Source organism: Dysidea avara, chromosome 8, assembly GCF_963678975.1.
Source record: "Dysidea avara chromosome 8, odDysAvar1.4, whole genome shotgun sequence".
In the NCBI taxonomy this organism is placed as follows: domain Eukaryota; kingdom Metazoa; phylum Porifera; class Demospongiae; order Dictyoceratida; family Dysideidae; genus Dysidea; species Dysidea avara.
Window position 1 is genome coordinate 18,953,993 of NC_089279.1, and position 21,768 is coordinate 18,975,760.

Below are 21,768 nucleotides of genomic sequence, written 5' to 3' on the forward strand. Positions count from 1 at the left end.
CATTTTTCATGGACTTACCAGTGTCCTCCTTTGTGCTCCATTCATCTTTACTGACAGCGAAAAGTGTCGATTTGGCAGTAGCACGTGATGGCTTCCCTTCGAAACGGAAATCGTCCATATTTTTCATAGTGGCTACTCTGATTGCAGAGGTGCTTTTCAAACAGTTTTTGATTCATACTGCTGTGTAACGGGTTGAACATAGCCGACAACGAAGCGTAATGGATACTTCACTTTTCAGGCGATAATTGGGGCATACGGTGCCATTATGTGTGGGTTCACCAAGTCATAATAATTATTTTACATAAAAAGTAAACAAACAAGTACACAGAAGAATTTGGAATTTTCAACTAGAGTAGGAACCATAGCACATTGATAAAAAGTACTGAAACAAGCTGGAGTAGTGCACGATATTAAATCACAGTAAAACAATAAGAAGTGTTATGTCCCTACTGTGCTCAAGATATCATAATAGAAATGCACAGTAGGGATATAACACTTCTTATTGTTTTACTGTGATTTAATATTGTGCACTACTCCAACTTGTTTCAGTACTTTTTATCGATGTGCTATGGTCCCTACTCTAGTTGAAAATTCCAAATTTTTCCGTGTACTTGTATTTATAAAATGCCTATATAGCTGTAGGGGACTTGCACCATCAGATCCCCAACCTGCTCATATATTATACAGCTACACTGGTACATCCCCTCTTTCCAGAACCTTAATTGATCTGCCCCTGCTACTTGTTCTTGTGAGTCTCCTCAGTGTTACATAACTTCTCATTCATTCCTTCTTAATGCACTGTAAAGCCAAAATGAACACTGAATGGTGCATGATTATGAAAATTAAAGAGTGTTTAAGATTTTAGAGATACTTACTGAATCCCATTTTTGGCATGCAGGTAGTCATATTACAGGTGGTAGTAATAGGTGTGGTGAATATAGACAACAGGAATTCAAAAACCCTCTATTAACCCTCCTTGCACTCAAATCAGTCAGTTCCAATTGAAGAACAAGACTGGCCAGCCCTCCAGCATTATATGTGGTTACTTGTCATCTCATTCAGAAGTCATTATGGACTATAATAATACCAAGCACAATATTATTGTTATGGAGGAAGTTGTTGAATATTAGACTATACAACAGCTCATTTAGAGGTGTACTAAATCACTTAGTCACCTGACATGTTCACTTAGTCACCTGTGCGCCCTCAAGAAATTTTGTACATTATAAAAAATTAAGACATGTTGCAGTACTTGGTGTATGTGTCTTTCTATATCATTATGTGCATCACTGACTGTTGAATAACTTGGTCTTTAATTTAGCGGAATTGGTCGAGGAGCCAGCTAGTGTTCGCTGTCATGAATCGTTGAGTAGTGATTCCTTATTCTTGGAAGCAGAATTAATGCTTATTGCTATACCGTGCATGTAGTACTCTTCTTCTCTGTGTTCTGCAAACAATTCTAACACAAATAGTAGACTAAGCGCTTCTAGCTGAAGCCATTATTCTGGTTACAGGTACCCACCCTTCAAATAATTATTTTTGTGGTATTTCAGGACAAGTGTTCATGCAGCCATTTTTTGTTGCTTTTTTACCCCATACTCATGTCATGGCTATAAAGGTACATATATTAAACCATTGCAATATAGCTATAGTCTAAATAAGTTAGACACCGTGACCTACGGGAACTAAGCGATTTAGTAACCCCTCAGACCTAGGCCTGAGCCTATTATGCCTTAGAGATTGCCTATTATGCTTTTGAGTAATGCTCCAAAATTTCCCCTATCATGCTCCAATTATGCCCAGTTGTGTATGCTCATATAAAATATTCTAACATGCGGTGACTGTTCTATTAGAGTGTATTGATCTTTAACTTCACAATGTAGAATTTTACCGTGCTTGCACACTATCCCATTCAAAATAGGCAGAGTTTCAGCTTCTCTGATAACCAATGTACAAAAGTTGTGCCTATTATGCTGGCATTATGCTCAATGCTTTTGGCTACCTATTATATCCCAAATTATGCTGGCATAATTGGTGCAGACCTAATCAAGCCCTTAGTAGTGCCTGTGCTGTGCTTGGGACGCTACAGCCTCGGGCCTTTGGGATTTCACTTATCTTTACCCAAAAAAATTTTTTTAGATCATGACACAATCTTCTAGGAAAATCACTTAGTTCCCTTGGTTTTGGTGCCTAACTATTGTATAGGATATTTATATATAAGGCCACAGGATTTTTAAATCAGGTTTTCTGAGACTAAATCTTAGGGTAGCTATTTAGCTACTACTGTTAATTTGTGTATTGCTACGCAAACTGCCTTAGAAGTTTTTACAAATTACAGACAACTTGAAGGCAATTTTGAGAATTGAATGTGTCATTCTGAAAACAAATAAACATGGTAAACTTAGCTTTTGGGCACTATAATAGCTATTGCTAGATATGTATTAGAACTTCTGATAGTCTAAGCACCTAGGAAATTTTTAACAATTAGTCCACTTGAGTAATGTGAAACATATACAATTTTTAATCAGGGAAGTTGCAAGTAATTTAATTAAAGTAGGGACTTTCCCACTGAGCTATGCTGTCATACCACCATTCATCTCTTGTTTCACTACTTTCATTGCATAGATCCTGTTTTTAAATTAACAATTTTTAAAAAAATACTAGTTTGTTAGTTTTTTTGTTGTAGCACAGCTAGCTATGGTGTGAGAATATCACACACAACTGTTGTATTAGAGTGACTGTTGTATTAGAGTATCTCGAGTCAGCCAAGGGGTGTGCAGCTAGCTAGACCAATAAGGGGTGAGGTCACCTTGTTTACTGTTAAGTAAATAGCTATATTGTAAAGAGGTGTGGTCTCTGTACTCTATCGCCATTAGTCCCCCTAGATCTTTATTTGATGGGTGTGGTTGTGAACCTATTGTGAACAGGATACCAATGGCGAAGCTGCAGATATCTAGTTAATGTACCTCTTTCAGTAGCACCAGGACTGAAGTGCTTCTGAAATAATTCTGTGGCATCTAAATATGCTGCTGAAAGAAAGTGTTGATATGGAAAATTAATGCCTTGATATGGTTTCGTTGGATAAAGAAGTAGACAAGCTGCGCTTGATTGAAGATAAAAGAAAAGACAAGGCGCAGAAGGCCTACACTCATTGGAACACCAAAAGGCACATCCCACTGGTGAGTTTATTATTGTGGCATAAAATAGTGGCTGTGCGCTACTCCACTTCGCCTCTAGCCTTGCAACTGTGGTCAGTCAGGCAGTCAGTCATGCAGTGAGACTAAAATTTAAGTTTTAGCAATTTTTAAAAAAATTCTGTATCCAGCCACCTGTAAGTGTTTTATTATATTTAATATTGTATATGGACTGATACTGTGCCGTAAAGATAATTTTCATCGTGCAAGATGTCTCTAGGATGATTTTCAAAGGTGGAATTTTGGGCAATGCACAAAATTTTAGGGGTGATCCCTACTTAAATGGTACTACCATACCATTTGTACTGTACCGTTTGATAAGCTAGTTTACTAGCCAACAGTCTGTTTCCAGCTGTATTTTTCATTTACACCCTATGTATTCCTTGAAATTGTAGCTGTTGTCACCATGCATATGAAAATCAATTACGTAGAGAACTAAAGTCAAGGCTTAGAACAAGGTCTTCTATGCCTATCAAACAGCATGTATGGTAGTATGGTTCTACCCTAAAACAAATGGTGAATGCCACAATGCTGCCATTAACAACCATTATAGAGATATCATATGCCTCTTTATGGAATATTCTCAGTGCATCTAACATCAATTCCAGCAAACACAGGTGGCCGGATATTAAATTTAAAAAAAAGCTACCAAAACCTGTCTGCCAGGTTCCTACTTATATAGCCAGCCTGCCTGACCACAGTCACAAGGCTAGGGGAAAAACGAAGCAACACACAGCCACTTTTTTACGTCACAATAACAAACTCACATACCTTTTCTGGTTTCAGGTCTACCTTCTGCGTTACGCCTTTCACCTTCAATTCAGTATGGTCGCCTGTTTCTTCATGCTCGGAAGCCATACCAAGGCATTAATTTTCCATATCAACACTTTCCTTAGAGGAGCATATTTAGATACCACAAAACTATTTTTAAGTTACTGTGATACGTCTAGCTTCCTTGCTTATAAAAATGATCCACACCCTTGAACACACCACCACAACCTTAATGATCAGAATTGGGCAATGCCTCTTAATGATTTATTTTTAATGTAGAAAACAAGACTGGCATTGAACCACACCCCTAAATCATTGTATAGTTCAGCAACGAGATAAAGATAGTCTAATAAAGCAGTCACAGCTACATGCGTAAGTATATCATATATAGTTATGCTATAGCAAAAAAGACTAATGCAATCAAATTATTAATTTAAAGGGTTCTAGCAGTAAGACGCAGTGAGACAATCCCTACTTGGGCATTGAATAGATGGTGGTAATATGCCAATGCAGAAATTTTCCCATTTAGCTACCACCACTCTACATGTATACCTCTAATTTCATTACTATTTACCACTGGAGCCTACTTCATTTTTAAAATTTTAATTGCACTCTAGCATACAATGTTAGGGTAGCTCTACTCTCATCCCACATGCTTAGTCACAGGTGACATTTTTTGCCAAAGTGAAATAGCAGTACAAACATCTTTCCCATGCTTATTTGTGCTTAAAATCAAATGAATAAACTTTCCAGCTGGAATCTTTGCTGGCATGGTTAATAAACCCCAACAGTTTATGTACAAAAACCTTAAAGTTGATTTTAGATTTTGCAAAGAATAGCAATAGATTTATCCATAATTACGTCACAGACATAAAAATGGCCGCTGTAGTGCGGGGACATTCGTGAAATTTGTATGGGTGACTATATGGGAAGAAAATTTTTGAACGGCAATATCTCAGCCAAAAAGGAAGATATCGAACTCTAACTAGCAGGTATGGCTATAAGACATTACAATAAGTGTGTAAAAGTGATTTTCAGTTGATTTTCAAAACAACGCTAGATTCCTATTCTTTCAGCTAATTTATAACCATACCTGCTGGTTAGAGCTTGATATCTTCCGTCTTAGCTGAGATATTGCCGTTCAAAATTTTTCTTCCGATAGTCGCCCATACAAATTTTACGAACATCCCCACACTACAGCGGTCTGTGATGTAATTTCAGATAAGGTTCATAAACAATGGCTAAGCAAGCTACTCAGGTAATAATACTTTATTAGTGCACACTTCCTGGGCTGATTAGTGTCTCCAGGCAACCTCTATTCCACTGAAAAGCCTTCCTAAGATGATAAACCTATTTACATTTCAATTTTCAGCTCATCTCCTTCAGCAGTTTGACTGGTACATGAGCGGCTGGGGATGAGACTTGGTCTTCCTTTATATGCTGACATGTATTCCAGTAATATACCACACCTGTGGTTGAGATCAAAAGCAACGTGCCAGTTATATACCACGGCAAACTGTGGAAATAAGTGATATATCACGCTTTGTGGTATAACTTTACACATTTCGCGAAATCCTTATCTAAACAGTAAACAAGTCTCTAATAACAAGTGCCTAAATCAACCAACAATTATTCACCTGAGCAAGGAGGACTTTTGATGAACTCTTGTCTCCTTCACTAACCATGAGCAGATGGGAGTAGCACCGCTAAAGAGTCTAAAATGTCTGATCCATCAAGAATTGCTACTGATTTCGATCTTCAACAGGTGCTATTTCATTATAAATTGCTATCTATAATCATTTTATCTACTGGTCATATCCCTTGTAACCGTATAATGGTATTATAACTACAAAATATGAGAACACAGACATGTCACATGTATGGCAACAACTGAATTTTAAAGATTCAACAGGATACACATGGAAAGCCATTGTGTAAAGTGTATAGATGAACAAACCGTGAGTAGGCTAGCTCATATACCAATTATTCAAAGATAAAGCACAATAGAGTCAGCCTTTTTTTATATGTTACTATAGTACCATTGTGTGGGTGATGGGTACATATGGAGTATCACAAGTGTTACTGATTAATGTATGTCTTTACATGACCATACCTGTATAACTGTTTTCAATCATAGTGACTACGACAATCCTCATTAGGCTGTAAGGGATATCTACTAACCATTGGGTACTACTTTTAAATACAATCTTGTTTATTCTCAGTGACTTACGTACTACACTAACAGTCATATTACATACTACATACGTACATGATGCAATATAGATTATGCATGGTGTAAGTTATAGTTATATCTTGTTATGAGGGTGATATCATTGTTATTACATGAGTCCAAGGCGGAGCCAAGGACGAGTGTAATAACAATGATATCATCCGAGTATACCAGATATAACTATTTTATATCCCAGTGTGCGGGAGTCTACCGAAAGCAACTGAGTTCTGGTGTGTCATTTATGAGATCGTAGTGTTTGACATAACAGCTTTCTAGCCTTTTAGTTGTATGGATAAGAGGCCTATAGAGAAGCGACGGTGCCTGGGTAACTCACCATATTGCTTAGGGCTACCAGAGTGGGATTGTTGTGGCACACAAGGCCTGTTGGAGAGGGTACAGAGCAAAGAAGCCGATGGCATCAACCCTACCTCCAAGTCAGTAAGGACTGCAAATGATGGAGATAGCACAAAGCCGATGGCAAAAAAACAGAAGTATTCGCTACAATTACACAAGGAGAAGAAAAAAGTATTGTCACCATCAAGCAGATTGAATACTACTGTAAGCAATGAAGAAGTCCATAAATCTTCAAAAGGATGTATTCCTAAAAACACTTCACACAGTACTTCATGGGCAGTTTGTGTCTACAAGAAGTGGGTTGAACAGTGTAACAAACGCATGGATGTTGCATATCCGACTGATATTTTTGAGAAGAACCATGACACCAAGATCATTTGTGACTGTTCGCAGCATTTTATAAGTGAAGTGAGACGGGCTGATGGCACAGAATATCCGCCCAAGATATTGTACCAATCCCTTTGTGGTCTGCTTCGATATGCAAGAGAACAACAAACGGATCCAGTAAATTTTTAGAACAGAAAGGATCCATGGTTTAAAAAGGTTACACGCAACATGTGATGTTGTATTTAGGTCTCTTTGTGATACAGGAGTCAGGACAGAGACAAAGTCTGCTAAAGTTATCACAAATCTAGTGAAGATAAACTGTGGGAAACTGGCATATTAAACAGTAACATGCCTATAGAATTGCAGAATGCTGTATTTTACAATGTGGGTAAGGTGTGCTGTTTGACAGAGGGAGAAGAACAGAGAGGATTGAAGCCATCTCAGTTTAAGCAATACAATGACCCGGACAGATACGTCTATAGTAAACATGGATCAAAGAATCACAATGGTGGCTTTTTTCAGCTTGATGTTGATAACATTACTATTTACAGAAGTGAAAGCAGTGGTGAACGATGTTTGGTAACATGACTGGATTTATACTTAAAGGAGTTGCCACAAGCTGCATTTGACCAGGATATATTCTACTGCAGACCATTAGATCAGTATAGAAGTCATGGTCCATAGTACTCGCAACAACCTAGAGGTAAGCACTACCTAAGTAACCTGGTAAACTGGTAAAGTCTATAGTTTACTAAATCCGGAGCTGGTAGTAACCATAGTCTTTGAGCATCAGGAGCCATTGAATTATTCCAAGCTAAAGTGCCAGAGAGGGTCATTCAGGGAATAACTGGCTATCATTCCATCATGGCACTATGCCAATACGAAAAGGTATCCGATGTACAAAAGAAAGCTGCTTGTAATATATTTACTGGAAGATCTATGGATAACAAATATAAGAAAAAATTTAGAATTTTAAATTAGATTAGGGACAGTGTATAATGCTGCAATAAAAAGTACTGAAACAAGCTGGATTGGAGTAGTACGTAATGTCCAAATACTGTAAAACAATAAGAAGTGAATATCCCTACTGTGCTGCTTCTTATACTTAATTGTGAAGCTTTTTTGCAAGCTCATGACCACTAAATATCTGCTGAGTTACTCACAGCACTATTATACTAGATTATGACTCATACAATAACAACTGAGCAGTGGGCGTGGCTCTACATAAGGCTGCGGACAATACTGGACGTGGATTCGTGCATACCTACGGACTGATGAATGAGCGTGGCTACCATATGTCTACAGACAGTAATTTACATAAGTGGGCGTGGATTGTGCATACCTACACACTGATGAATGGACGTGGCTACCATATGTCTACAGACTATAATTGGCGTGGCTCATGAAAGAAGCAGAGCTACGCTATGATGTGTAGTAACACATCCACTTTTAATTTAGCACATGGGGTCAGACCCGAATAATCTGTAAAGCAGGACCTGGATAACCCAACTCGGTTTATATATGTATACTAAATAAACCATATTTATTGACTTACACATTGTTATATAGTTCGCCGAGAGTTGCTCTCTCTGATCGATATCAACAGCGAGTCACGTACGTGTTTTTGGTGCACGTGTATTCGAATAGTTTGATGCAATATACACTGGTATGGAAGCCGTACTGTAGTCTATTAACACTCAGCGGTAGAACCTTAACTGATGGCCATGGTAAAGAAGGATAAAAGGTAAGACAATAGCGCAAGCATTGTATGCTTATCAATCTACCAAGCGTTTTTTCTTAAGTGAACTAGAAACGTTTCTGCTAAAAAATTAGGGCTGTAACTGTAGCCACTTTTCCGCTACGCTTGACTGAAGGCCAGGCAGGCAGTAGAAAATTCTATTGAATAATTTTTTTTCTAAATTCTGTAGCAACTTGACGGAAACGTTTCAGGTCGATCTGAAGACACTTTTGGGCTTGGTTTTACCCAACCAATACTGTCATATCGTGAGGAAAAATCGTGGCAGATTTTTGGGTTATATTATATCACGGATCGCCCCCACATCTTCGATGTCCCTAATATACAGTACTATTGTACTGTATAATTATAGAAATGAAGTTGAGAAGCTACCTGTACAACCAGACAGAGGACATTGTGCAAGTTCTAGTGCTAGTAATGATGAGGTAGTGAAGCGTATGGGTGGTGTTGGTAACTCTGCAATTCCACTACAGCTGGGAGCATTTAATCCTGTTATAAACAATAACAGTACTGGCACTGTTAATTTTATAGTCAATGCTTGCCCAACTGGTAATATGACAGTTGGTAACAAGAATGAGGCTAGCTATGACAGGCAGAATATTGACATTTCTGCACTCATGGATGGAGTAGACATTGAAAACTTTTTTTCTGACATGTAGTAGTTTGACTTCGTAGTGAGTATAGGCAAAATCAGTTGCTTACTGTAACCATTAGTAAAGTACGCATTTACACATTTTAATCCAATGGTAACTAAACCACTCGTGGTTGTTATTGTGTCTTGAACAAGTCTAGGTGGCTCCACCACAAAGTGAGTTATCATTGAGTGACAACTAAGTGTATGTTAGATACCCACTGGAGGTTTTTTTAGTAGGGTTGACAACCCAAGGGCGCAGTTTGGTCACTAATTAATGCCTGCCGAGAGGCCAAACCAAGCACGAGGATTTCAACCTACTATAAAACGACACTAGTGGGTATCTAACCTATTTAGAATTTTTTTAAATTTTTATTTTTTTAACCTATTTAGAAAGCAGTTTGTTACCAGCACTGACAAAAGCAGCACAAAGTCACGCTAGGTAAGGTCCATTACAGCGTGTTTGCATGTGCAGCAGGTTTAGTGGCCAGATTAGTGCTGTTTTTGCAGCTGTTATTTAGTTCCAAGGTGGCTCTTCCAAGGCTTATTGACTAGCTAATACAAGCTGGCCACGAAGTGACAAGCTTTATTACAACAGGACAGCTGTATTACAACTGGCCATGAAGGGACAAGCTTTATAACAACTGGCCACGAAACACAAGCTTTATTACAAAGTGACAAGCTTTATGACAAATGGCGTTATTACAACTGGCCATGTTATTACAACTGGCCATGAAACGACATATGTTACAAACAGGTGCAATAGCACAGCTGAAGTGTGTTGATAGTCTAGTGGCAACAGTGCTGACAAGCTTGTTGTAAACCAGGCAACACCAGTAGTTTTACTGATGGCTAGCTAGTTGTGAAAGTGGAACATTGTTGGGGTAACTGTAATATGCATTAACGGCTAGCTTGGTCAAGTGCTGGAATGGCTGATGAAGGTAAAAACCCAAGTCTCACTTAACCATACAACCACTAATTCAATCAGTGACATAGAAAACTCTTTGAAGTGTTGTTGAATTTACTGTAATATTATGTTGTTGAATTTACCATAACAGTCTCATTTTACAACAGGTCTCTAAATGAAATTCAGACTCTATTTAGGCTGTTTTGGGTGGGTAATAAATCTCATATATACTCCACCTTGTTTTCTAATATACTCCACACCTTCACGTACAATATAACATATGCTCAAAATCTAGGTTTATCCAATCGCTATGCATTGTTCACGTACAGTGAATTAACGAGCGCTATTATTTTGTCACGTGAGGACATATAGTTGCCATGGTGCTAGTATTATCGCAAGAAAACCAGCCACTTTTACTGAATCTACAGCAGAAGCAGCCGTGGATGAGGTAAGTAATCTGAGTGTAATGTGAAATAGAGTCTAAAGTAGTTATACAGGCACAATGTGGAGTCTATGAAATTTATAAACCCTAAGGCCCTTAGTAGCACCCTCACTTCGCTTGTGCGCTACAGCCCAGGCTTTCGGGTTTATAAATTTCAGACTCCACATTGTGCCCGTATAACTATTATTTAGAGCCCTCACCTCAGGTCTCTAAGTGGTATTAATAACCTCATTAACTGTGTCAAGAATTATTCATGCTGCTTTCTAATATATTGTACAGCAGTAGAGCCATCCAGTGTAGCTGTATGGTAGCTATAACCCAGCACAGCACTTTGACACTCCCACACCCTGGGATTCAATATGAGGTGACATACTATTATGATGATAAACATGTGGTTACAACAATTAAGTAATCAGTTTTCCCAGAATAATCCCCTGCTATTCAGGCCAGACAAGTATAAAAGCCTTGAATTCCAAATCAGTACATAGATCCAAACCAATTAGTGCTACTTGACTGGATATTGATTAACTTGTCAAAAAGGCTAAATAACCTTATAGCAGTACCCTAATACAGTAGCTACTACAAGACATTAGCTGAAGTAGTGTATATAAACTGGTACAACATGATCTTCATAATCATCCTGAGTAATATCTTTATATATGCTTACGCCAACTGTGAAGCATCCAGCTATGGTAAGGATGCAAATACTATTACAGGTTTTTGCAATTGAATTCGTCCTGTTTGCAGTTGAATTAGTCGGTTTGCATTACAATTCGTCATAAACAAAACGGCTCCAAGAAACCAACCGTTCATTAAGAGATGAATTATTTACACCATGGAGAGTTACACTTGAGACACTAGAAGGTAATTGGAGCTGGTAGTACGCGAAGTTGATAGCTATCTGACAAGTTAATTAGCTTGCTCGCGAGTGACCACACCCATCGCGAATGGTGCAGTAGAGTTCGGAATGTTGCTAATAGGCTGCAGAGGAAGAATATGAGTTGTTTACTACTGTTGTACTTGAACAAGTTCTTGTAGCAGCTGCTACATCATGTTTTCGTGTTTGCTCCAGCTGCCATTCTTGTTACGGACGAATTTGTAGCAGGCTGTGATCGACCAAGCTCACTCAGCACACAGTCAGCAGTTCACTGAATAATCGAGACTGAACTATCGACCTTGAGCTCACTGAACTATCGACCCTGACACAACAGTTGCATCAGTGACGCTTTTGCAATAGAATTCGTCGTTTTTGCAGTTAAATTTTATATGGCAAGGGTGCCATATGGGCGAGCGGTTGCTCGCGAACTGAGGAGCATGTTCGGTTGGAGCACAACTAATAAAAGTACAGCTGTACAACATATTTATACACAAATAGGAAAATGACCTAAGGTGCTGTGTGTGTGTGTGTGCATGAGTTCATGTAGCTACAAGGCGTCAGCTCTGAGGTAGTTGCCGAGTGTAGTTGCTGAGTGTAGTGAGTTGCAAACGGATGAATTCAATTGCAAAGTCGCCAAATTCAATTGCAAAAACCTGTAACATACTATCGCATCATGTATGTAATACAGTGTAAGTATATGTAACACTTTGTGTTTACAGGGACTATTTGTTCGTCACAACCTAATACAGGACAGCCAATATGCAAGCAGTATAATAACACAGCAAGTTTTTTGTGCAACCAAGATCTAGATTGTCCTGGAGAACATGAATTTGTATTTGAGAGAGACAATCTGGGAACACATAATTACGATGAAATACAGAAAGGACAGTCTTATCAATACAATGGAAGAATACACAGTGTTACAGATGGTGGGAGCCACAGGTGTCAGAAAAGATGTAGGGATGGTAGCGCAAACTCAACATATTGTTATTTGACAATACAAGGTGGGTGGAACAGTTGATACCTAACAACTATTAATATATGTGTTATAGTAATGCCATCCACAATAGAGATGAACTTCCCTCCAACTACTAAACATACAAACTATATTGGAACATGCACTGCTACAGGAAACCTGGCACCTGTCGTAGAGGCAAAGTTGAACATTCCCTCAACTGACTGTCCATATACTACAAGCTATACTAATGTTAGTATGTACACAGGACAAGTAGTACTCACTATACCACATGTAACAGCAAAGTGTCATAATGCCATCGTCTACTGTTCTGTGAAGTGTAGAAATTGTCGGACTCAACAGTCATCAAAACTAAATGTTACAGAACTAAGTCTTACTGAAGGTGAGTTAACTAAGCAACATGTCCTATTATTTCACTGTCTATCTTACAGGCACAGATCCAGACAACACTCCTGAACCAACAACCCCTTTACCAGGAAGAGGCAGCACTAACAGCATCAACTTTCTGATGATATTTATACTTGTGATCATGTGCAGTTTATAAATGCCAGAAATCAACAGAATCACTAACCTACATAATTGTATATTTTATGTACTAATATATAGAGTATTCATAGGTAGTGTATGCAAGGTCTGTATAAACTGTATAAGGATATGCTATGTGTAAGTAGAGTATAAGTAGATAGAGACAATAAAAGAATAATATACGTACATAGTCAAATTGTAAATTTTATTTTGATCAATATTAATAGTTTATATACAGTATGTGTAACTTTCCATTAGAGACATATAAATATCTCGTATCTAATGGGTATTTTTAAATAACCCACCAAGCCTTTCTATCCCATAAAAGTTGTAGGAACATACTTCACACACGCATGTATGTGGGTACACACACGCACGCACATACACATTGAGATTCTTCCAGTGAACTAAAAATGAAAATGCAAAACAAGCAAATTACCTCACTTCCTGCTAACTTCAGAACAAAATAATGTGGCTCACAACATCCTGTTTATCGATATAACAGTTTCCCTGATAAACCATGAGACAAAAATTTGCTGATAAAGCCAAATTTCATCATCATCTTCCTATTACGTACCAGACATATCCAGAATAGTCTTTCAAAACAACTGCAGTAATACTAGTAGAAATTTTAAGGGATCATAGATATGAAACAAGGGAGGTCACCTACACCTGCATATATACTACATAGTGGACAATTACTCCCTTCTTGTCCGCCAGTATATCTGCAGATGTAGGTGACCTCCCTTGTTTCGCTACTGTTTATGGCTATGATCCTCCTACTTATTTGTTTACTTTTTAGAACATAATTATGACTGGTGAATCAGCGCATATCCCATCAAAAGAAAGAATGGAATTAATGTTTTTGTCAGAATGCATACTGCAATTATCAATTACTACAAAAGTTAAGTGACCATTACACTACATTTTCAGTTATGTTCTGCCATCACAAAACAAAAAATTTTTTCCATTTACAAATGTAGGGAAGCTATAATGCGCTACTACGAATCGACACCTTGCACTGTCAGTGAAAAGAAATGGGTCATAAATCTTACATTTTACGTACTGTGGTATGCTAAAAGGCACCTGTTGGGATGTCTAACAGTGAAAAATCACACACGCATATAGCAGTTCCTCTCTGCTAAGCATTACAGTTGTATACAATGTGTGTGCTTGTCCCCTTTTGAATTAAGAGTAGTATTTTTAGTGTATGATTAAGTGGTTTGTAAAGTAGTGTGATATGTATGCATAAAATTGATGTTATGTGTATGGACTGTTGATCTCTGGTCAGGGGAAGATCCAGTGCATAAGGAACTAGGAAATTCATTAAAACATTAATCAATGATCCCATTGTATTAACAAAGAAATTTGGGAAATAGTTACATATTTATATTTACAAATCATATACTGTATAAGACACTCATTGGAAATAGAGCGCGGCATGTTCTATTGAAACTAATTGGCCAATGTACACACATACTATGTTTTGCTGACCAACCCATCAGTAGGGATCCGCTGATTATGAGAGCATAATAGGTACCTGAAAGCATTGACTAACATAATAGGCAGAACACTTGTGAACTACTATAAAATGTAACTCTTGCTTATCAAAATACATATCACTCAAAAGATTGATATACTCTAATAGAACAGTCAGTAACTCTAGGTAGCTGACTGTTCTAATTGTCATTAACATCTGCTACCGCCTTTGATTTCACAATATTTTTCACCCAGGCTTTTGAAAGCCTTGGCTGTTTTTGTTTTTTTTAATTTGAAATATTTCCAATTTTTCAGTTCAAAGACTACATAATTTTCCATTATCCATTTTTGAACTCATTTAACTTTGCAATCATCAATCAGCTGCAGTAACTTTGTCAATGAATAGACTATTTTTCAGTTCTGAATCCAAAAAGGATATGCTTATGTTAAAAATAATCATACAGCACAGTAGTACTGATAATAATGTCATAATTTGACAATTACATGTACAATAAAATTACAAGGGGGCAGGAGTCTAGTGTTAGGGTTATCAAGTTACTTTTAAAGTAATAAAAATAATTGGAGAGCCCTGGCAAGACAAAAAAAAGTTAACTACATCTACTTATAAAACAAAATGATTACATCAATGGATCAACTACACATGATAACACATCCCATGATGCTGAAGCCAAATATCCAGTACAAACAGGAGATGACAACACGAGTTGCCTGCTGAAGTGTGCAACATAATTATTGTACTCTGGCATACATTGCTAAGTTTTGCAATGGTCACTGGTATGAAATTCCCCAGACAGCCAACTTCAGGGATCATGCATATGGAGGTTTGGGCTTTTCTGGCCAAATATATCACCCAAAAACTAGCTTCACGATGCCATCCTGGTGTCTTGGTTATCGGTTAGGTAAAAAATAGTAATAAGTAGACTAGAAATCACTGAAAAAAAACTAAATAAACAAGCTCCCTTCTCATACACCCTGTTAAATACTGGCACCGTGGCAAGTGAAATAAATATAGCACAAGCTAGCTGCAGCTGGGTGTGTTCAAGAGACAAATATAACACAAGAAGTAGCTATATCAATTTTGGATTGAGATCTCACCCGAGTGCCATTGTACAGTGAGTTATTATTGCTACGTCCAAATTTTTGCCCACCTGTCAAAATAGCCTTCAGTACAATAAATTTCTGCGATTGTGAAATCTGTGAGACATGAATGAATCCTCTGTAATTCTATGCATCCCTTTGGATACTATGACAAAGTTAAGAATACTCAAAAATGCAACTACCCATGTACAAGTTGAGCTGAACCTTGAGACAACAAAAGTGTATTTTCCAAAGAGAAACATAACATTTCAGCCAAGTGAGCCAACATGTCATGTCATTCAGTAGTGGTAACAGTTATGTGTCAGGAGCATAAGCATGTGCCGGCTGCTGTAGTTTGGTTCCATTACAAGTTTGGGAAAGGGACATAACAGACAGTGCACTTTTATGGCCCATTGGAAATATATAGTGAAAGACATTTGAATGAAAAGATTATGGTAGGCCAAGATTATGGAATATTTTCAGAGTGGATCAAGCTGTACTACAAATGAGCCAAATTTCAATTGATTCCATATGCATCCTTGAGTTGTTAAATGTATAATAGTTTTGTCATTGCGCACCATCATCAACCATGATTAGGCATGAGGCTATTATGCTCCAAAAATTGAGCATTGCTAAAAAAATCACCTATATCAAGACACACGGTAGTGTGTCGTGCGGCCCAAGAAGCCGGCGCGCAACCCCGTGAGTATATTGACAGGAAGAAAGAAAACGCAATTTTCGCACCTCCGTAGCTCTGTGCTTCCTTGATGAAACAAGACAAATTTTGCTGTGTAGATTCCCTCCAGCTTCAGCACTCCACATTCCAAATTTGAGCGAAATCGCTTCAGGCATTCCTGAGATATGCGACTTCAAAAATTGGCTTAGTTTCTTAGTTTTTTTTTTTTCTTCTTCTTATTTTTCTTCCTCTTTTCGCACACTTACAAAAACTGCTATAAAACGTGAACGCGTTATCCGATTGCCTTGAAATTTGGCACACAGAAGGGGGGTATAAAGGCGCATCTCGGTACCAACTTTGGCTGGAATACCATAAACAGGCAGAGTTATGAGCGATTATGCACGAAAAATAACACCAATATGTTGTCACGCCTACAGGGTAAACCGCGTATGGGAAGAAGCTGAAAATCGGTGGGTGAATAGGTTAACTATTGAACCTCAAACCTTTTGTGGTTTGAAAGAAATCGAGCTAAAAACCAAGAAGATACAGCGAAAAAATCAACAGTGTGTAACAATTATGCAATCGAGATTAGCTAATTTTTAATTTTATTATTATTATTATTATTATGCTTGCCACGCCTACCAGATAAACCACTTGGGGTAATGCTTTGAAAATCGCTGTACAGATGGAGTTATCATCTTAGAAAGGCTCTTCAATGGTGTAGAAGAATCAGACTTAAAGCCACGGAGTTATAACACGAAATCCAACTTGGTGTAGCAAGTGCGAGATCGAGATACTCTAATAGAGCAGTCATCCTAATAGAGCAGTCACCCTGAACAGAATTCAAGAGATCAGTTAGAAATAAATAACCTGTATAGAGATCAGCTACAAACAAATCACCCTGTAGAGAGTTCAGCTACAAACAATTCACCCTGTTTAGACATCAGTTAGAAGAAGTTTTCTTGTAGAGAGTTCAGTTACAAACAAATCACCCTGTTGAAAGATCAGCTAGAAGATGTCACCTTGTAGATAGTTCAGTTACAAAGAAACCACCATGTAGAGAATTCAGCTACAAACTAGTGACCCTGTAGATACATCAGCTAGAAGAAGTTACCTTGTAGAGAGTTCAGCTACAAAGAAACCATTCTGTAAAGAGCTCAGCTGCAAACAAATCACCTATACAGAATTCAGCTACAAACAAATCACCCTGTAGAGAGATCAGCTAGAAGAAGTTACCTTGTAGATAGTTCAGCTACAAACAAATCATCCTGTTGAGAGATCAGCTAGAAGAAGTTACCTTGTAGATAGTTCAGCTACAAACAATTCACCCTATACAGAGCTCAGTTAAAAGAGGTTTCCTTGTAGAAAGTTCAGCTACAAACAAATCACCCTGTAAAGAGATAAGTAAGAAGAAGTTACCTTGTAGATCGTTCAGCTACAAACAATTCACCCTGTAAAGAGATCAGCTAGAAGAAGTTAACTTGTAGAGAGTTCAGCTACAAAGAAACCATCATGTAGAGAATTCAGCCGCAAACAAATCATGTATAGAGAGTTCAGCTACAAACAAATCTCCCTGTAGAGAGATCAGCTAGAAGAAGTTTCCTTGTAGAGAGTTCTGCTACAAACAAATCACCCTGTAGAAAGATCAGCTAGAAGAAATCACCTCGTAGAGAGTTCAGCTTCAAAGAAACAATCATGTGAGAGTTCAGGTACAAACAAATTGTCCTGTAGAGAGATCAGCTAGAAGAAGTTACCTTGTAGAGAGTTCAGCTACAAAGAAACCATCATGTAGATAGTTCAGGTACAAACAAATCACCCTGTAGAAAGATCAGCTATAGAAGAAATCACCTTGTAGAGAGTTCAGCTACAAAGAATCTATCATGTAGAGAGTACAACTACAAACAAATCACCCTGTAGAAAGATCAGCTATAGAAGAAATCACCTTGTAGAGAGTTCAGCTACAAAGAAACCATCATGTAGAGAGTTCAGCTACAAACAAATCGGCCTGTAGAGAGATCAGCTAGAAGAAATTACCTTGTAGAGAGTTCAGCTACAAAGAAACCATCATGTAGAGAGTTCAGCTGCAAACAAATCACCTGTAGAGAGTTAAGCTACAAACAAATCTCCCTGTAGAGAGATCAGCTAGAAGAAGTCACCTTGCAGGGAGTTCAGTTACAAAGAAATAAACCATGTAGAGAGTTCAGCTGCAAACAAATCACCTGTAGAGAGTTCAGCTAGAAACAAGTCACGCTGTAGAGAGTTCAGCTAGAAGAAGTCACATTGTAGAGCTACAAAGAAACTACCATGTAGAGTTCAGCTGCAAACAAATCACCCTGTAGAGAACTCAGCTACAAACAAATCGCCCTGTAGAAAGATTAGCTAGAAGAAGTTACCTTATAGGGAGTTCAGCTATGAACAGATCACCCTGTAGAGAGTTCAGCTACAAACAAATCACCCTGTAGAGAGTTCAGCTACAAACAAATCACCCTGTAGAGAGTTCAGTTACAAAGAAACCACCATGTAGAGAGTTCAGCTGCAAAAAAAATCAATCACTCTGTTGAGAGTTCAGCTAGAAGAAGTCACCTTGTAGAGAGTTAAGCTGCAAATAAATCACCCTGTAGAGAATTCAGCTACAAACAAATCACCCTGTAGAAAGATCAGCTAGAAGAAGTTACCTTGTAGAGAGTTCAGCTACAAAGAAACCACCATGTAGAGAGTTCAGCTGCAAACAAATCACCTGTAGAGAGTTCAGCTAGAAACAAGTCACCCTGTAGAGAGTTCAGCTAGAAGAAGTCACATTGTAGAGAGTTCAGATACAAAGAAACTACCAAGTAGAGAGTTCAGCTGCAAACAAATCATCCTGTAGAGAGTTCAGCTAGAAGAAGTCACCTTTTAGAGAGTTCAGCTACAAAGCAACCACCATGTAAAGAGTTCAGCTGCAAAAAACTCAATCACCTTGTAGAAAGATCGGCTAGAAGAAGTTACCTTGTAGAGAGTTCAGCTACAAAGAAACCACCATGTAGAGAGTAAAGCTGCAAACAAATCACCTATAGAGAGTTCAAGTCACCCTGTAGAGAGTTCAGCTAGAAGAAGTCACATTGTAGAGAGTTCAGCTACAATGAAACTCCCATGTAGAGAGTTCAGCTGCAAACAAATCACCCTGTAGAGAACTCAGCTACAAACAAATATGCAGTGTAAAAAGATCAGCTAGAAGAAGTTACCTTGTAGAGAGTTCAGCTACAACGAAACCACCATGTAGAGAGTTCAGCTACAAACAAATCACCTGTAGAGAGTTCAGCTAGAAACAAGTCACCCTGTAGAGAGATCAGCTAGAAACAAGTCACCTTGTAGAGAGATCAGCTAGAAACAAGTCACCTTGTAGAGAGTTCAGCTACAAAGAAACCACCATTTAGAGAGTTCAGCTGCAAACAAATCACCCAGTAGAAAGTTCAGCTATGAACAGATCACCCTGTTGAGAGTTCAGTTAGAAACAAGGAATCCTGTAGAGAGATCACCTAGAAGTATCGCCTTGTAGAGAGTTCAGCTACAAACAAATCACCTGTAGAGAGTTCAGCTACAAACAAATCACCCTGTAGAGAGATCAGCTAGAAGAAGTCACCTTGTAGAGAGTTCAGCTATAAAGAAACCACCATGTAGAGAATTCAGCTGCAAACAAACACCCTGTAGAGAACTCAGCTACAAACAAATCGCCCTGTAGAAAGATCAGCTAGAAGAAGTTACCTTGTAGGGATTTCAGCTACAAACAAATCACCCTGTAGAGAGTTCAGCTACAAAGAAACCATTCTGTAAAGAGCTCAGCTGCAAACAAATCACCTATACAGAATTCAGCTACAAACACATCACCCTGTAGAGAGATCAGCTAGAAGAAGTTACCTTGTAGATCGTTCAGCTACAAACAATTCACCCTGTAGAGAGAGCAATTAGAAGAAGTCACCTTGTAGAGTGTTCAGTTACAAAGAAACCACCATGGAGATTTCTGTAATCAATATAATATTATGTGACCGGATTTACGAAAAGGGGTCTTCCACACACATCCAATTCCGTACCCGTTAGAGACCATAACTCAGTGTTCAAGTAACATATTAACCTGAAACTTTCACCACGTATTCAGCTATAGTGGTGCTCACCACTGTCCAAAATGCAAGGCAATAGCGCTTTCCAATCTGAAGTTATCAATTGTCAAAGTTGGCAAATTGGATGTGTGTGGAAGACCCCTTTTCGCAAATCCGGTCACATATGTATTATACAGTATATATAATTTGTACATTTACTGATAAAATATTTAAAGTACATCTACTTCATCTTTTCTTCTTCCTGTAGTAAAGAAAAAAACATAGGTTAAAAAAGTCCCAAAGCTGGCCATAGGCCGGCTTTGGGGTATACAAATACAAAAAGAAATGAAATCTAATCCAAAACAGCCAAGCTGTAAAAAAAGTCTGCGGCCCTCAGAAAGGCTATGGTGAAAAAAGATGTGAAATCCAAGGTGGCGGCCAAGAAATGGCTGTGATGGTAGGTTAATGGTAAAAATTTTAATAATGACAATTTAGGTAAATTTTGTGAAGCGGCACAAAAATTCACCTGAATTGTCGTTATTAAAATTTTTACCATTAACCTACCATCACAGCCATTTCTTGGCCGCCACCTTGGATTTCACATCTTTTTTCACCATAGCCTTTCTGAGGGCCGCACACTTTTTTTACAGCTTGGCTGTTTTTGATTAGATATTATACTTTTGAGAATTGCCCATTATTCCCAAAATTATGCCACCATAATTGGCTAATAATGCCAGTTTATTGCTGTATCAGGCTATTTTCATTGATTTTAAGCTTCAAGACAAATAATCTTGAATTTTTAGCTGGTTGCTGTATTAGAATATTTCATTTCAATGTGACCGCATTACTAAATTCAGTGACTGCTCTATTAGAGTTTCTGACTGCTCTATTAGAGTATCTTGATCTTTTTAAACGGAATCGTGCAATCTGCAGATTTTCCTACTATTAAAGCTTTATAGCTAATCACCTCAAAATGCTAGCATAATTCCTGATTTCCACATATACTTATTATTAGGAATTCCAACCTGATTTTTAAATTCTGGAAAAACGGGCTTTTTATATGCTCAATAGATAGAGTATTGATTGCCGTTCTCAGAAATATATAGTTTGTTGGGTTGGAATTAGCTACTTTGGCATGCACAGTGCTTAAAAACTGAAAAAAGGTACATTTTTTCTCCAGGGCTCCCCATACATTTTAAAGGGAAAAATGGCACAATTGAATCAGGAAGCCATCTAGCAATCTGAACTATCTTGAAACTGCAGTTGCTTCTAGCTGCAAGTTTGTACATGTAATGAGAGTAACTTCAGGTCTTATTGAATCTCAGCAATCTTTGTATGCTTTGTGGTGAGCGAATATGCTTCACCTATTGCACACTTCTCAATACAATGGTGTATACCCAAAGGCAAGTAGCTATCTCAAGTTGGTAAAAACATCAAGTTAACAACTTATAA

General features: G+C 38.0%; 2 protein-coding genes across 3 annotated transcripts in view; one reads left to right on the forward strand and one right to left on the reverse strand.

Moving 5' to 3' along the window:
- The window catches only part of LOC136262734 (uncharacterized protein KIAA1143 homolog), a 58,299-nt gene that overhangs the window by 12,436 nt on the left and 24,095 nt on the right, over positions 1 to 21,768 (reverse strand). The gene's annotated exons all lie outside the window — the stretch shown is intronic.
- LOC136262732 (uncharacterized) lies at positions 11,086 to 13,230 on the forward strand. 2 transcript variants are annotated; one of them, XM_066057114.1, is made up of 4 exons: positions 11,086 to 11,304; positions 12,239 to 12,493; positions 12,542 to 12,847; positions 12,897 to 13,230. In XM_066057114.1, exons 1-4 carry the CDS (start codon positions 11,235 to 11,237, stop codon positions 13,007 to 13,009), a joined length of 744 nt encoding a protein of 247 aa, XP_065913186.1. In that variant the 5' UTR covers positions 11,086 to 11,234; the 3' UTR covers positions 13,010 to 13,230. The 2 variants fall into 2 exon arrangements, with proteins under 2 accessions (XP_065913186.1, XP_065913185.1); XM_066057113.1 differs by having other exon boundaries at positions 11,087 to 11,304; positions 12,209 to 12,493.

Excerpts from the sequence above, each read along its gene's own strand:
- LOC136262732 (XM_066057113.1), top strand. The coding sequence starts at position 11,235 with ATGATCTTCATAATCATCCTGAGTAATATCTTTATATATGCTTACGCC. Across the intron at positions 12,494-12,541 it reads TTGTTATTTGACAATACAAG|TAATGCCATCCACAATAGAG; the intron begins GTGGGTGGAACA and ends TATGTGTTATAG. Across the intron at positions 12,848-12,896 it reads AGAACTAAGTCTTACTGAAG|GCACAGATCCAGACAACACT; the intron begins GTGAGTTAACTA and ends TCTATCTTACAG.